The sequence below is a fragment of the Amphiura filiformis genome, chromosome 20 (assembly GCF_039555335.1).
Source record: "Amphiura filiformis chromosome 20, Afil_fr2py, whole genome shotgun sequence".
In the NCBI taxonomy this organism is placed as follows: Eukaryota; Metazoa; Echinodermata; class Ophiuroidea; order Amphilepidida; family Amphiuridae; genus Amphiura; species Amphiura filiformis.
Window position 1 is genome coordinate 2,377,266 of NC_092647.1, and position 15,739 is coordinate 2,393,004.

General features: G+C 37.3%; 1 protein-coding gene across 1 annotated transcript; it reads right to left on the reverse strand.

Annotated features, from left to right (window-relative positions):
• Positions 1–3,362: 3,362 nt before the first annotated feature.
• Positions 3,363–15,114, reverse strand: LOC140143075 (peroxisomal trans-2-enoyl-CoA reductase-like). Its single transcript, XM_072165123.1, has 8 exons — positions 14,955–15,114; positions 12,512–12,645; positions 11,329–11,494; positions 10,844–10,925; positions 9,614–9,710; positions 8,891–8,995; positions 6,350–6,467; positions 3,363–5,139 (listed from the first exon to the last, which is right to left on the reverse strand). Exons 1-8 carry the CDS (start codon positions 15,082–15,084, stop codon positions 5,036–5,038), a joined length of 936 nt encoding a protein of 311 aa, XP_072021224.1. The 5' UTR covers positions 15,085–15,114; the 3' UTR covers positions 3,363–5,035.
• Between the last annotated feature and the right edge of the window lie 625 nt (positions 15,115–15,739).

Consider the following 15,739-nt stretch of genomic DNA (forward strand, 5'->3'; position numbering starts at 1 on the left):
TGTGACGGGCCGGGTAGTGAGTCTCATCTTATATTAGACGGTCCACCAGAAATGACCCATTCCTATATTAAACACCTCAAAAGAAATAAGTCCCCTCTGAACATGTCGTCATAACATCGTAAGGTTTCGTTTTGTACCAACAAAACTAACTTTGAAATATTTATATGACTGTTTACTAAGTGCTGTGTGAAAATGAGAGATTTCCATGACATCAGGGCTGAATGAGCCTAAATTGAAGACAAAAAGTGCCCTTTCCAAAAGTCACAAAGTAGGCCTATGCTTGTTAACTGCAAGGCGTGTTGGGACAAGGAATGGAACTGACCATCTTACAACTCACTGTGCTGAACTCTGCACCAAGGGGATTTGCATGGCTGAATGATCAAGAATCGATACACAAATACACATTACAGTAAATGTTCACTTGGTGAGGATTTTAAACTGCACTCAAACACATGGGGTTTTCCATTAGTAACAAGCCATGAATCAACTTTTGTGACAAGCATAGGCCTACTTTGTGACTTTTGAAAAGGGCAGTTTTTGCCTTCAATTTAGGCTCATTCAGCCCTGAAGTCATGGAAATCTCTCATTTTCACACAGCACTTAGTAAACAGTCATATAATTATTTGAAAGTTAGTTTTGTTGGTACAAAATGAAACCTTACGATGTTATGACGACATGTTCAGAGGGGGACTTATTTCTTTTGAGGTGTTTATTACACGTTGCACACACCCCACCCAAATAGGAATATGTTGGGGAAATCGTAATTTGCATGCAGATCTGATCTTTCTGACACAGACAGAACCGGGGACAGAACATGCATGCCCAGAAATACGTATACCAGTACACGTCTGAGCTACCATAAATAATTCGAAAACGAATATTGCCCATAATTCAAATATTGGTACGTACCCTTAACATGTTTAAGATCACAATCAGAATACTTTGATGGATGCCGACACTTTTCTCTTAATTTAAAAACCAGCGTTTGTGACATTATTTTATTGCAATATTTATTTTTATATCAGAATCAATGAGGCGTTGATATAATCATAATTTTCTTTACTGTATTAAAAATTGATAAAAATCTTAGAACAATTGGCTTATTATTGATTTTATTGTGTACATACGATTTTACGTCCGTTTTCGGGGTCCGTTGTACTATACCACCAATCTAATAATTGAATAAAGTATGAATTATATTAGGAGTAAAAGTTATAATTCTTTGATTGAACAAAACAAGAAATTCCACTTAAATAGGTGATGCACATGCATTCAGCACAGCAATTCAAGACAGACTTTCATGTAAGGGAATGGTACTAAAGACCTCAAGAATTGCGTTATTTTTAAGTCAAATTACTGCCCGATCGTCAGAAAAAAATTGTTTCAATATACTTTTGCTCCCTTTCCACATATGACGCAAAGATACATTGATCGTTGAATTCTCTGCGAATTCTTCTATTTCTGATGGAATTATAATTATCACAAAAGCCTATGCTATAACTCTGTTGAAAAATTATTTGCATCATGCTAAAAATATAACAAAATAATTAATACAAAATGCGGTTTAAATCATTATTTTAACAAAATATTAATTGTCTCTTACAATTTTAAACGAAAAGGATGGCCAAAAGACCGGTCACGAAGACAATGTTCTTGCCGCCCCCACGAAAGGCTGTATGTCATGAGTTGTTGAAATGATTTGTACAACTAATTATATTTTCACGAGAGGGGGTTGTTTCATTTCATTCAATGTTGCAGGCAGGGCATACAGGCTTCACGATTTCGATTAGCACGTTCAAAGATTTTAATAGTGTATAGGTAGTTGAGTTGAGATTCAACCATGCCAGAATATTATGATATGCCTATACTTTTTCTCCAAAAAGTACGGACTTTTTTTCAAATGTACTTAAATAAATTGAACATCATAAGACAATGTTTTAAGTTTGTTTCATGGTGGAATATATCAGTTATATAGATCTCTCTCTCTCTCTCTCATTTTTCATTCACGAGGCTTTCAGTGATCCCAGCGAAAAAGTAAAAAAGAATGTGTACCAATATTGCCAAAAAGTGAAGGATTCCGATAAGTAATTAAAATTGAAAATTAATTAAAATTGAAACGACAAATATGGCAAAAAGAGCAGTATTGACAACGTTGAAGCCCCATTCGTATGCATGTACACTCTTAGAAAAAAAGCGCAACTTAAAACCTTTTTTTTTTTTTTCCTGGATGTAGAACCTGACCCTAAGCAGTGATATGGTTCTAATAAAGAGAGTATTCACAAGCCTATAAAGAACCTTAAAAAGTTCTATAACGAACATTATTAGATTTAAATAGGCTTAGCAGGGGCGAACCGTGGGCGCTCCTACCCAGGGGGCTGAAGAAAATTCAATTTTGCCGCCCCTTCCCCAACAGCCCGAAAAGGTTGACCCAAAAAAAAATTCGGCGGTTTGAAAAAGTGAGGAACAAAAAAAAAGGCACTAGCGCCATAAAAGCAAGACATTTTAATGTATAGTACCATTTCTTTATACATTTTTAAAATTTGTCCACCCTTTTTTCTTTACTAATTCTTTTTGGCGCCCCTTCTTCTTCCGCCGCCCTTCGTTTTGGCCGCCCCTGCTTTTACCCGGGGCGCCCCCAAAGGCCCTCCCAATACGCGCATGCCTAGGGACGTTCTATTAATTAATTCAGGGACTCATCACAAAGTTAAGTAAAAAGTAGTGTTAACCCCTTTTTGGTACTTAAAAAACATTTTCTTGGATAAAGAACCTTTTTCTGTTCTACTTAGAACCCTTTCCTTAGAACCCTCAAAGGGTTCTTTCTTAATGGTTCCTTAAAGGTCAGGTCAGTCAAGCTTAAGGTTGTACAAAGAACCTTTTTCTTGGCTACAGAACCTTTTTTGGTTCTACAAAGAACCACATTGGCAGAGCCATTAGCTGAACCTTTACGGTATATCATTCAATCACATGTATAAATACATGTTGTATGTAATAATGTATGTTCATGTATTATTAAAAGGTCAGCCCTGGTGATGAAAACATTCTAGCTTTTCCGAATATTTTTTTCTCAATATTTCAAAAACAGTTTTGATGGAGTTGGTCTTTTCTTCCGCCCATCCCAGGTAGTATTCAATTGATTCAGTGGCGGCACCAGGGTTGTTTTTCGGGGGGGAGGGGGCAAAGTGAATTTTAGGGGGGCAAAATCGACAAATTTTGTGCAAAATTGCTGCAAAAAGTAGAAATTTACCTAATTTTGGGCTTTTTTCCTCAACAGTGGGGGAGGGGGGCAAGAAAAATATTAAGTAAAGTACTGCATGAAAAAAAAAATACAATATTTAAAATAAACATAACATTATAATATCTGTGAAGATCAATATTACATGTATTTACAGACATAGTATAAATTACCACTTTTTATTTGCAGCATTTTGACAGTTTCTTGGTCATTAGCAGTTAAATTGCATGAATTACATTTTTTACATCAATTAATACTGATGTAAAAAATGTAATTGGGTTTTTTTGTTTTTGTTTTTTCATGAGGCTAAAATTACCATAAAATATCACCAAAATCTGACAGGAATTTGAAGATTTTTTGTAAACATATTTTCTAAACTATTTCAGGCAAAATCAATCAATCTTAGGCCCCAAAACGGCAGATTTTACACAATTTTAGCAAAATTAACAAAGGCACCTAAATAATGGTATCACTGTGTAATGAGACAATACACAACAAAGGCGAAAAAATTATTAGTTATTAGGTGAAGCGGCAGTATGGTACAGGAAATTATCGTGCACAAGGTGTTATATTGTGTGAAGCCGAAGGCTTTACCCAGTATGACACTGAGCACACAATAATTTCCCGTACCATACCGACGCTGAACCCAATAATGAATTTATCATACCATGAAGTCATTCTAACTATTGAAAAAAAAAAATTATGAATTTTCATTGTTGCAAAATAGGAAAAACATTACAAAAATTAGATGACTCTTCCATGTATTACATATCGCGTGCATTTTACACGCCCGGTTTACTCGAATTGCCTTTGAATGCATACCTCGCCGTATACGCGTACCGTACTTGCACAATACGCTCTCTCTGACTAGATATAAAGCATAAGTATGCACTCACTGCCTAGATGCGAAAATATATCCGGTTAGCGGTATTCTTTGATGTTTCCCTTTGTGGTATGATAAACCTTTATTCCCATTCCTAAATATTTTTGTTAACATTCAAGGGATTAGTGCATGGTCCTATCTGCAATAGATAGCTGCCAGGTGCCATATTTTGTACATGTGTACAATATAGAATGCAGAAATTGTTAAATGTGTATAAGGCAGCTATTTATGCAGATACGGCCTTCTTACTCCTCAACATGCTACAACCAATCAAGATTCATTTACATGATACATTCAGTCCGGCTGTCAATCAAGTATCCAATTGATTTGAGTAGTATTATAATCACATATGGAGCAGCTATGTGCGGCAGCCAAGAAATTGTTATGTCTCATATAACATGATCAGGAACCACAAATTAAGAGTGTTAAAGAATGGTTATTTCAGCAGTTGGGCTGTTCATTTTTTTTAGGTACTACCGACCTGATTAGACAGTGCAGGAAAGTTGAGAAACAACCAAAGAATTAGAGAAGGATAACCCAGACTCCCTATACCGCCACATACAATCGTGCTGTCAGCTATGGGGCAAAACTTGGCGGTATTCGGGTCCTTGAAGACAATGAGCGGAGAGGAACAAAAACAATTCTTCATGTCATCTGAAGCGTCTTGGTGTCGCATCAAGTGCATCTCTCAAATGCGCCCATCATCCATTTCACGCTTGCATGACAACGATTGCCTCAAGCGCATTTAGAGGGAACAAATACCCCCAATTTTTGCTTTGCTCCATGCCTGTGTCCAGACAGTGGTTGAATCCTGGTTCTCCTACTTTAATTCTGTGGAAACAACTGATAGTTGAGGAACAACTTTCCTGGATAATAAAAGCAAGTTGAGGTACAGCCCTGTTTTAAGCCCCATGAATAACTTATAATTTAGATTGTGGTCCTGTTCTTGTGTGGGCATCCTCCTCCTCTTCTTTCCTCTTCTTGATGTCTTCTTCCCATGTATATGGTGGCATGTTGTCGTGATCTGGGATAAAGGAAACAGTGACAGACACTATGTAATTATTATTTCATAAATTTCTATCAATATTAGAGGAGCATTTCATGATCCACAGCCTTATCCGCCTACTTTTCTAAAAAAATGTTGGGGTAAACAGAATGTGATGTGATGAGATTGCATCATCATGCGAACAGTCATATGGCGACGGAAAGCTTAGCCGGGCAAGCTACACCCCGTGGCAAGGTAGGCCTGTGCACATCTCTAGCAGCCAAGAGGTTGGTGGTTCAAAACCAAACCAGAGAAAAAAAGTTTTCTCTTCTTTCTTTCTTCCTTCCTTCTTTACCTCCCCCTCACCAAAAACTAACAAGGGCGTTTAGGGTCAAAGGTCAATTAAAAACAAACCTAGGTAACACATCAGTGGGACTTGGACATCGATATATATATTTTCCCACTTTTTCAGTTAACTCAGTTCTGGTATTGGTCTCATCACATGTTAAGTCAAATCTGCTCAGTGGCGTAGCCAGGGTCAAGGGGTACAGCTACCACACCCTGTGGAAAATCTTGGCCCTCCCCCTTCTTACGCGATGCTGGCCGTCAGATTTGAAAAGTTTATAGGCAGTTTTGACCATTTTCATCAAATTTTGCCCCCAAGTTACCTTTCCAGCATTTAAAGATAAAAAATAATTTGTCGGCAGAGTGCAACACTATCGTAAGTGCAGTAGAATGCAATAGCTGCCATTTTTTGCTCTGGGAATTCCCCCCTCCAAGAAAAGGTCATTATTTTCACAACCCTAAAGAAGACATGGGAATCCCCAAGAAAAAGACACCTTTTTATTTTACTCTTGGGAATTCCCAAATATTTTGGCAAAAATTTGCCTGTCTTCTTTAGGGACACTGGGAATTCCCAATTTTTTAAATCATTTAATTGTCAAAATAGGAATTCCTAAAAATTTATGGTACAAACTTACATTTCTTCTTTAAGGGGGGGTGCCACCATTAATTTCTGAAATAGCCCATTTTTATTTGAGAGTTGTAAGAAAACATGCAAAATTGTACGTTTTTGGACCATTTTCCCTCAAATTGCAAAAATATTAAAATTTGACTTTTATTGCCATTTAGGTCTAACTAAAGGATTAGGAATTAGCTATGTTTCATTTGGCAAAACAGGATAATATTTTTTAATCCAAAAGAATTAGTTCTGCATTTTTCTGGAATGGGGAGTAGTTGCGTGTCTTACCTGGAAGAACAAATTTACCGCTAAATCCTTGTAACCCAGAGCCACCATCAACTTTTATTGTGTCTCCTGTGACATAGGCTGCTCCTGGTGAGAGTAGATAACATACAGCTGCTGAAATCTGAAATTTGAAAAAAAAATGATTACAATAATTTTAAAAATAAATATATAATTCTAACCAAAGGTATCAAAGCTTTGCAATCATGCAGAGCTTCCCATACATACTTTTTTTTTCATGTAACCCAAATTTCATAAGAAAAATATAGTACTATCCACAGCATAATACAAATGAAGAGTTTCATCGCCAACCACGATAAGTGCCAAATATATTAAAATTAAGGGGTGGGGTATGAGCGTTTGGACAGTATTTATTGTGGGACATTAGAGCACATCAGACATATCGAATTGCATTCTGAATACGAAGAATGTCTTTCTGATATCAAATAATTTTCATTTTATGAAATTCACGATATAATACAAATTTTATGACAAATTATTAAAATTTGATATTTTTCACATTTTGGAGATATAACTGTCCTCGAAGTAAATTTGATAAATTTAATGATATAGTCTTGAAGTGTATGTAGCTGGGAGGAAAAGCCGACGATCAATTGAAAATTTTGACTTTTCATATTAAAGATATGGATTTTTTTCTCAAAATTTCAATTGATCGTCGGCTTTTCATCCCACCTACATACACTTTAGGTAGAAATCATCAGATTGATAAAGTTTACTTCGAGTACTGTTAAATATCAAAAATATCAATTGTTAATGATTTGCCATAAAATGTGTATTACATTGCGAATTTCAAAAAATCAAACTTATTTGATATCAGAAGGCCATTCTTCGTATTCAGAATGCAATTCGATATGTCTGATGTGCTCTAATGTCCCACAATAAATACTGTCCAAACATTCATACCCCTTCCCTTAAGATAACACTGCCAAACAATTGTTGAGAGATGGTGTGATTATGTAAAAATTATTTTAAAAATCGCCAACTCGCAATATATCCAACAATAAACAGGTGCGCAAGTTTTTGGTCTTTTCTCAAATGGATTTAATGCGTTTTGCGATGAAACTCTTCAAATGCTGTTACTTGCTGAAACTTTCTGAAGCGGCATACCAGGCAAAATTTCCAAAGGGGACACAATTTCCAATTCGTCCTGCTGCCCGGCTCCCGGAATGACATTATTGGGACAAATGAGCACGAACCGCCGAAACAATTTGCAATTTTAATGCTAAAATGGGTCAAAATGGGGCTACATGAGCAATACGATGGTAACCTGCACTATAATGCATGAAAATGTATTTTAAAAACAAACTCTGGAAAGTCCAACAACCCCTTTTGGAAGAGGATTGTAATACACAGTTTAGGAACCACTGCCGCAGCAATGCACGGGGGTAAAATGACCATACGGGGCGTGCCGCAAACATGGGTAGCATTTTCAGCCTTCTGGTATATCAATGACCCCCTTTTCAAAGCCTATTTTGGTATATGAATGGGTCCTTTTTTCAAAATTTTCTCAAATTTTTCGGAAAACAGCCCAATTTTTCCTTAATCTAGCCAAAATTTTCCCGAAATTTTGGGAAAATTTGTAAAAACTAAGACAATTTTGGTTAAATTCGGCCGAAAATTTCGACTTTTGGTATATCAATGGGTCCAAATTTCTTGAAAAATTGGTATATTTATGGGTCCACTTCCAAAATCTCAAGACTAATTGTGACAGATGTGATAGATCGAGTACCCCTTTTCTTCAATGTTCTGTCTAGAAACTCTAGCATGATATTTCATAGAGAGAATGCAAGCCCTAGACATGGTTGACTTCCGAGGTCCAGTTGTAAGGGCCCGATTTATCTTTTTGGGGGCCCTGGGCCAGGCCAACATTTGGAGGCCCCAAACGCACCGTGAGGAAGGCATGTGCACTCAAGTGGCCAAAAGTTTAGATTCTACTAGGACATTTGTCCGCGAGGTGCGCGAAAAATTCAATTTTGACCATTTTGCTATAAAACAGGCCAATGCGTTGCAATTTTTGTACCGTACCCTTTTTTGGCCCAAAACATGGTGTTTTTTCGGCTAAAATAGAAGCATCACACTGCACAGGGCAATTTTGGGGGCCCTGGGCCCGGGCCCATCTGGCCCTATGGTAAATCCGGCACTGCCAGTTGTAAAATATAATGATGGTCAATCTTTTGTTTTTACTAGTCGGAGAGACTTGCGACGAGCTTACGAAGATTAAAATCAATGTGAAATGCATTTTCCCCTTGACTCAAATTCAGTCAAAATAAGCTTGATAAAATTGATATGCTCGCATCTTTCAAAACTTACATTTTTAAACACACAATGAAATATTTTCACTAATTTAAAATTACAATTCATCCAATAAATGCTTTTAAACATTACTGTTACCAAAATTTAAAAAAAAAAGAAAAATTGAAAAAAAAATTTAAATGGCCAATTTCTAAGGGACAAAGGTGCATCACAAAACTACTACATGTGTCAGCTTTGAGACATTATTTGTAATGTTTGTGAATTCCTAATTACCTCTTCTACTTTGCCTAATCTCTTGGCAGGAACTGCTGGAATAGCTCCCTCAAAGATGGACGGATCCGCATAGTTTGCTGCTGCCGTTTCAGACCATACTGTACCCTGCAAATGTGAAAAAATAGAACACATGTATTAGTCATACGGCCTTACATTTCTACAATATTGAAATTCTTATAAATTCTAGTTACTGTTTGGAAGGCCGTATGCAGGATTTTTTTGGGGGGGGGTGGATTTTGAAAAAGTGGACCTTTTTTGCTAAGGGGAGCCAATTTTGTGAAAAGTAGACCTTCCCACAATTTGGACTTTTTTGACCAAAAAGGCATAAAAACCTGACTTTTAGCATAGATCATCTTTTAGGGACTTTTTTTATACTTTTGCAAATGGGGGAGGGCACCCCATCAAGGTGGCACCCAGGGCATGTGTCCCCCTCTGTGCATGTCACCGCTTTGAGCAAATGCTGATTTGAAGATGTGCCTCAGTGGCGTAGCTAGGGGTTGTGGCGCCCGGGGCCAAGGATATATAATGGCGCCCCAATACTTGAAACAATTACATGTGGAGTACGCGAAAAAAACTGCACAAATACCACTAAGTAATTTTGGTTATAATGAAGTTCAGTGAATTTTGGTCACCTGACCTTGTGTGTGAGTTTGAACCTTGGGGCTCTTAAAAACCTTCAGCATTTTGCTTGATAGCATTCCATGTTACAACTTGATATCTTACCGGTGCTACACAGTTGATCCTGATGCCATGTTGTGCCCACTCCTGTGCACAAGTTCTTGTGAAATTCTCTATACCTGCTCGTGCTGCAGCTGTGTGGCTATCAGAGAAATCAAAAAAAAGGAGAATAACAGCATAGTTCTATGCGTTATTATGTACTGATATGGGAAATCCAAGTGGGAAAGTCAGGCATGGGAACCAAAAATCATGTACCTCTAGCATTTTATCTATAGAGCTGAAATTTAGGGCTCATATTGAAATACCCTACCACGTTTTCACACAGAAAGAAGGCAGGATTCCCCTCACTAAGCGCCGCCTCAGGAAAGCTTCGGTCATAAAGCGGATGGATTATATGCATCAGTGATACACCCTGCCCAGGATTTTAACAAAAGAAGGCTAGCACAGGAAAGCTGCAGGATGGTGCACACCTTCCTGTGTAAGGGAATTTCAATATGAGCCCTTACTGCTTTGCGATGTTCTGGAGAGCGTGCGGAGTAATGACCCTTTGGAGTAAACAAGCCTTTGTTTGAAGTAATGGCCCTTCAGAGTAATAAACCTTTGGAATAACCTGTCCTTCAGAATAGTGATCTGTTCCTAGTATTAGGGATGGCTAACGTCATGATTTCTCCGTGATACGGAAAAACAGAAAAATTCACGGAATTCAGGGTTTGCTCACAGAAATTTGAAAATGCCACAAAATAGTGAAAAACTGTGCAAAATGTCTAACTTTCGAGTTGATTTTCAAAAGAAAACAAAGAAAAGTGATAATTTAGCAGTAATCAACGATTAAACAATCCATTCTAGCATTAATTCTAGGCCTACGATGCAACTCGGGGAGACTACAGTAAAACGGTACATATAATTATATAATTATATAAGACAAATTACACTTTTAAAACATGCTTGTATTCACTTTTCAGTGCTTTATAATGTAACACGGAAAATCACGGAATCATCCAATTTGTAACACGGAATTTAAATTTTGTAACACGTAAAAATCATGGCTTTAGGGATGGCTTCAGAATCAAAACCCAATTGCTGGTCAACTGGTAGTTGTAGTAACTCATCCCTTACACAAAGTATCTACAGTTTGTCCACGCGTAAACAGTGTGCAGTGCTGCATCTCTGCTGAAGTATGCGTTCCTTCAAAATCGGCACAATGTGTGTGTTCGCGTCGGTACTTTGTACTTCAGAGTAGACTGACTGTACATATGTCCTATTTTGACTACTTACCCCATCATAGGGAATCCATTCCACAAATCTACTATGATATTCACAATTGAACCACCATGTTCTCCCATCCAATTCTGATGAGCTGCAAAAATAAAAGATAGTTACAAATTGGTAATTTCAACAATGGTAAATTCAAAAGGAATCAGCATGAACTACTATAATCTTTGAAATCCATACTTCCTATGGAAGGCATGACGTCAGTCTCACACATACTCAGGGAGTGTGAATTTCAAATGGAGTCACCCATTCAGGTAACCCAGTTTGAAATTCACACTCCCTGTCAGGGAGATTAAGGTCATGTCTTCCATAGGGGGTGTATGGATTTCAACTGGAATAGCCCATTTTGTACCGAATATCTTTACAAGTCATGTCATTGTTTCCAGTGCATTTCAAGGACATCCTTTACCCCTTCATTATTTTTAAAAGAAGCATCTTTACTGATGGTCAGTTTGGGAACATCATCAAATTTTGGTTTGTTCCCTTACCTTCCCTACAACAGAGGAATGTTCCAGTCAAGTTGGTCTCTATAACTGCATTCCAGCCTTTCAATGAAATATTAGCAAAAGGACTAGGAAACTGTCCGCCTCCATTGTTCACAAGGTAGTCAATACGGCCAAATTCTTCAACCGTGGATTTCATTAATGACTTCACCTGAAAAAAAATCAGAATTATTATCAGAATACTATCAGAATACATAAACATGTTTTATGTCTTACCGTATCCTTACTACCCTAACACTAACCATTGCCCTAGTATTCAACCCCTGGCACAGTAAAATATTGGATTCCACAACCAAACCTTGTAAGTCATCAGAGATCTTTGACCAGCCTTTAACCGGCCTTCAACCATATGCCGTCGGTCCCCTCCCCACTGCTGTACTGCCCTCAAAAATTGTCCTTTGCCTACGGCAGTCACTTGCTGTGCCCTCTGACAAAGTTGCCATCGGTGCCCCTGCCCCGCCCCTTCATTATAAAATCATTAACGAGTAGTACAAGTACTTTTTAAAATGGAATAAATATTGTATTTTTAATTTGAAGCAACTAGCCCGGCAATCTCTCTAACTGCAATTTGTTATCACCATCTTGAACTTGTTGACACGTTGACAAATATTTGCATCGCAACTTTGAGAAATTGCCTTGGTGCCCTTCTCAAATTTTTAAGTTGTCATGATGCCCTTTTGTTTTGAAATATTACAAATTGCCATGCTGCCTTGGCTTTTCAATGAAATTCCGAGGCAATTATCAACTTGCCCTAAAAAAGTTGCCGTGCCCCTTATCCATAATTCGAGGGCTGTCTTTGACCAGCAGCAACCTGCATCTGAAATGTTCTTCATCAGTACATTCCTGCCATCCAATCACACTCTACAAGGAAGTAACACATCACTGGCTATGCAAACTTAATGCTCTGCATGCTAGCCATAGCCTTCAACATAAAAAAATCTCAAATTTTGAAATTTCTTAAAATATTAAAAGCTATCTCTTGAGCCTCTGAACCAATACTAGGCTTGTTTGTACTCATTTTAATGCATTTTTCATGCTGATTCCAAACATGGTCATGCAAATGTACAATTCCAGAAATTTTGAATAAAAATAAAAATTGAAACTTGTCATCTGCAGTCGATACCCTCCTGCTCATCATCAACAACAATGAACATCATAATACACATACCTCCTCTTCCTTCCTAATATTGCACTGGATTGCTTTGATGTCTGCTGTAGTATCTTTGGGCAGTGAACTTTTCATCTCATTGGCGGCCTTAGATAATCGGTCAAACTTGCGTGAGGCAACCACTACTTTGCATCCTGAAAAGTATTCATTGAAGAAATTATTAACAGATAAATAGTTGTTAAGTAAATGAATCAACATGCTGGACAGGACTACTCCTGACTCCAGAAAATATAGCATTAATTTTTTTTTTGGATTTAATTAGTACGGTAGTATTCTGTTTTGCCAAATGAACGGAGCTAAATCTTAAACCTTTAGACCTAACTGGCAATAAAGTCAAATTAAAAAAAGTCATGTTCTCACCCAATGACCCCATATTTTTTACATTTTGCTCTCACAAAATGCCGATAATCATGCTCTCACCCAATGACTCCATATTTTTTGCATTTTGCTCTCACTGTATGCTCCTTACAACGAAAGTGCCAGCCCTACACCTATATCCATTTCATATTGAAGTGCCCCGGTCAAGGTGAAGGTAAAAAGAATGAAAAAACATTACATTAACTTAACACTGTGCAGCGGACATTTACAACCATGCATGACTCATAGATAGCTCGATATGAATATTTAGTAGGTACGGCGTTTATCCAATCAGCACACAATGCCACAACCAATCGGTCACGCAGCAAGTACTACAGACAATGCACTACTGATTACGTCAGGCATGATTTTCAGTAATCGAGCATGATGGTTTCCGGCATATGATAGACGCCTAAATATGGTAATTTTGCATACATCTACACAATGTATTGATTTTTATTGGTTGAAATTGCACACATGATCTGTTATTGATATTCTTTATAAGTTGGAAGATGAGTTAGTAAAATAGTAATATTGCATCTTGTAATTCCTTATAAAAATTTAAAAGACGCCTAGTTTGGAGAAGCTGAAGAGTTAAGGAAAAATCTGAATGTGGAGCTGAAGATATACGATATAGCGTGTGTTAAATCGGGTGAAGTTTTTGGGGTCCCTATACGTGCTCTGTGTGTTGCTGTGTGAGTAGGTCAAACATGGCTGAGGCAATAAGTTAAAATGTCCGCATAGTTTTCGTCCTGATATTATAGGGAGCTTTCATGTACGCCACGGGTCACTAGCCCTGGAGCTAGACTAATTCCAATCAGCCGTCTACACTTCGCATGTACTGTGTATGCTTCGTAGTGACAACTGATTATCTTCCAGTCCATATCATGACGGACTTTTGAAAACTATTCAATGCGACTTTGGTTGTGCGCCATAGCTGTACCGCGCCGCTGTGACAAGATCACGCTCTGAACTTCTAAAAACAACAAACTCCGTCAAAAGGTCAATTTGGACACAACTGCGCATGTTCTATGCACAGGGCAGGAATCCTGTTGCAAAATCCATCACTTTTTTTCCATGTAGTTTTCTCAGTCATCAATCCAGACGGTTGACGACTGAGGGCAGCAGTCTACCCTGGAGGCACAACAACATCAATGATATTGGAGCATGTGAAAATGAAATATCACATTCCTATGGGTTTGAATATCGTGCCAAAGTTTCACAGAGGATGATAATAGTTTGTTTGTCCTCCACCACACTTGACTGACTCTCAATGCAGGTCATCTTTATCAACCTTTTAACCTTTCGTACAAGCGCCCTAAAATAACAAATTTTAATAACATGATTTGTACCTCAAAATTAATTATAGGTATCACAGGGAAACCTCGGTTAACACATTTGTTAGTCAGTCAAAATGGCCTAAACCAGCAATACAAATTTACATTGAAATTAAAAAGAAGCTTTTTAAGAAGGAAACCTTCATAAATATGTTGTCTATACTTCACTTGACCCAAATATATATGATTTTTTTGGTGATGAGAGACTCGCACATGGAATTTCAGAGAGATTTTGATAGCAGTTCCATTAAAAAAAGGTGCTATCGTCATGAGACTAAGATCTAGAAACACCCCCGTGCTGTTTTGGGGAATTTTGCTAGGAGAATCTTTTTGATGAAAGTCAATCTTTGACAAGATGTAACTTTGCTACGGAAAGTGCTATGACAAAAAGGTTTTCAGTGTTGGCTTTCTTTACTCAAGGGCTTTAATTTGATATATAAAATGATGCAGTTTGATGGCAAATTTGAATTCACCTGGCATACCTAAAAATTAGAAAATAGTCAATGATAGTGCAAAGACAATTATAACTTTTTTGCCCAAAGTATTACTTTAGAAATTTGATGGTATGCCTCAATGTAAGATCGGTTCACCCATTACATCTTCAACCGAGATCGAAATACTTGAATAGTACTACTAGTATAGTAGACTATCCTGAATGATAGCCTTCCGAATTCGGCAGTATAATAAGGGGCGTTGCAAGACTGTTTGTTTTGCATAATATATGGTAAAATATCTCTCTGATAACATACCTAGATATAGAAGTTCTTGCGTTATTGCTTTACCAATACCAGTGCCTCCTCCCGTAACTATTGCTACCTTATTTGAAAACAAACCAGGCCTAAAAACACTGGAAACTTTCGAGTAAATGGAGGCTGCCATTTTGTTTTTGGTTTTGATTGAAAATTCCTCCTAAAGAATAGGAGCACCTCCGTATTCACGGAGTAAATGATAGAACCGCATTGGCTTTCAACTGGGTTCTTTGTAGAACCAAAAAAAGTTATGTAGCCAAGAAAAAGTTCTATGTAGAACCTTAAGCTTGAAGAACCTTTCAGGAATCTTTAAGAAAGAACCCTAAAAAGGTTCTAAGTAGAACAGAAAAAAAGGTTCTTTATCCAAGAAGGCAAGAAAATGATTTTATTATACCAAAAGTGTTAACACTCCTTTTTACTTTTCTTGACTTTGTGATGAATAAACTAGAATGTCTCTATGCCTATTTAAATCTTTAAGGTTCTTTATAGAACTTTTTAGTTCTTTCAGTACTACTGAGCTGTCTTGTATATTGTTCAATATGTTAAAGGAGTATTTCGTGATCCTAGCATCCACTTTTTATGACATTTTTCAGTACATATGCACGAAAAAAGCATATTCCCAAAATTTCAGTTGATTCCGATTTTGCGTTTGCGAGTTGTGCATGATTATGTGTATTACACTGCTCCATAGACAATACGTTGTAATTTCGTTCTGGTGCACCAGAACGAAATTCAAATTTCGCGATATCTTTGCTAAACGAATTAATCTGCAAGAAATATTTTGT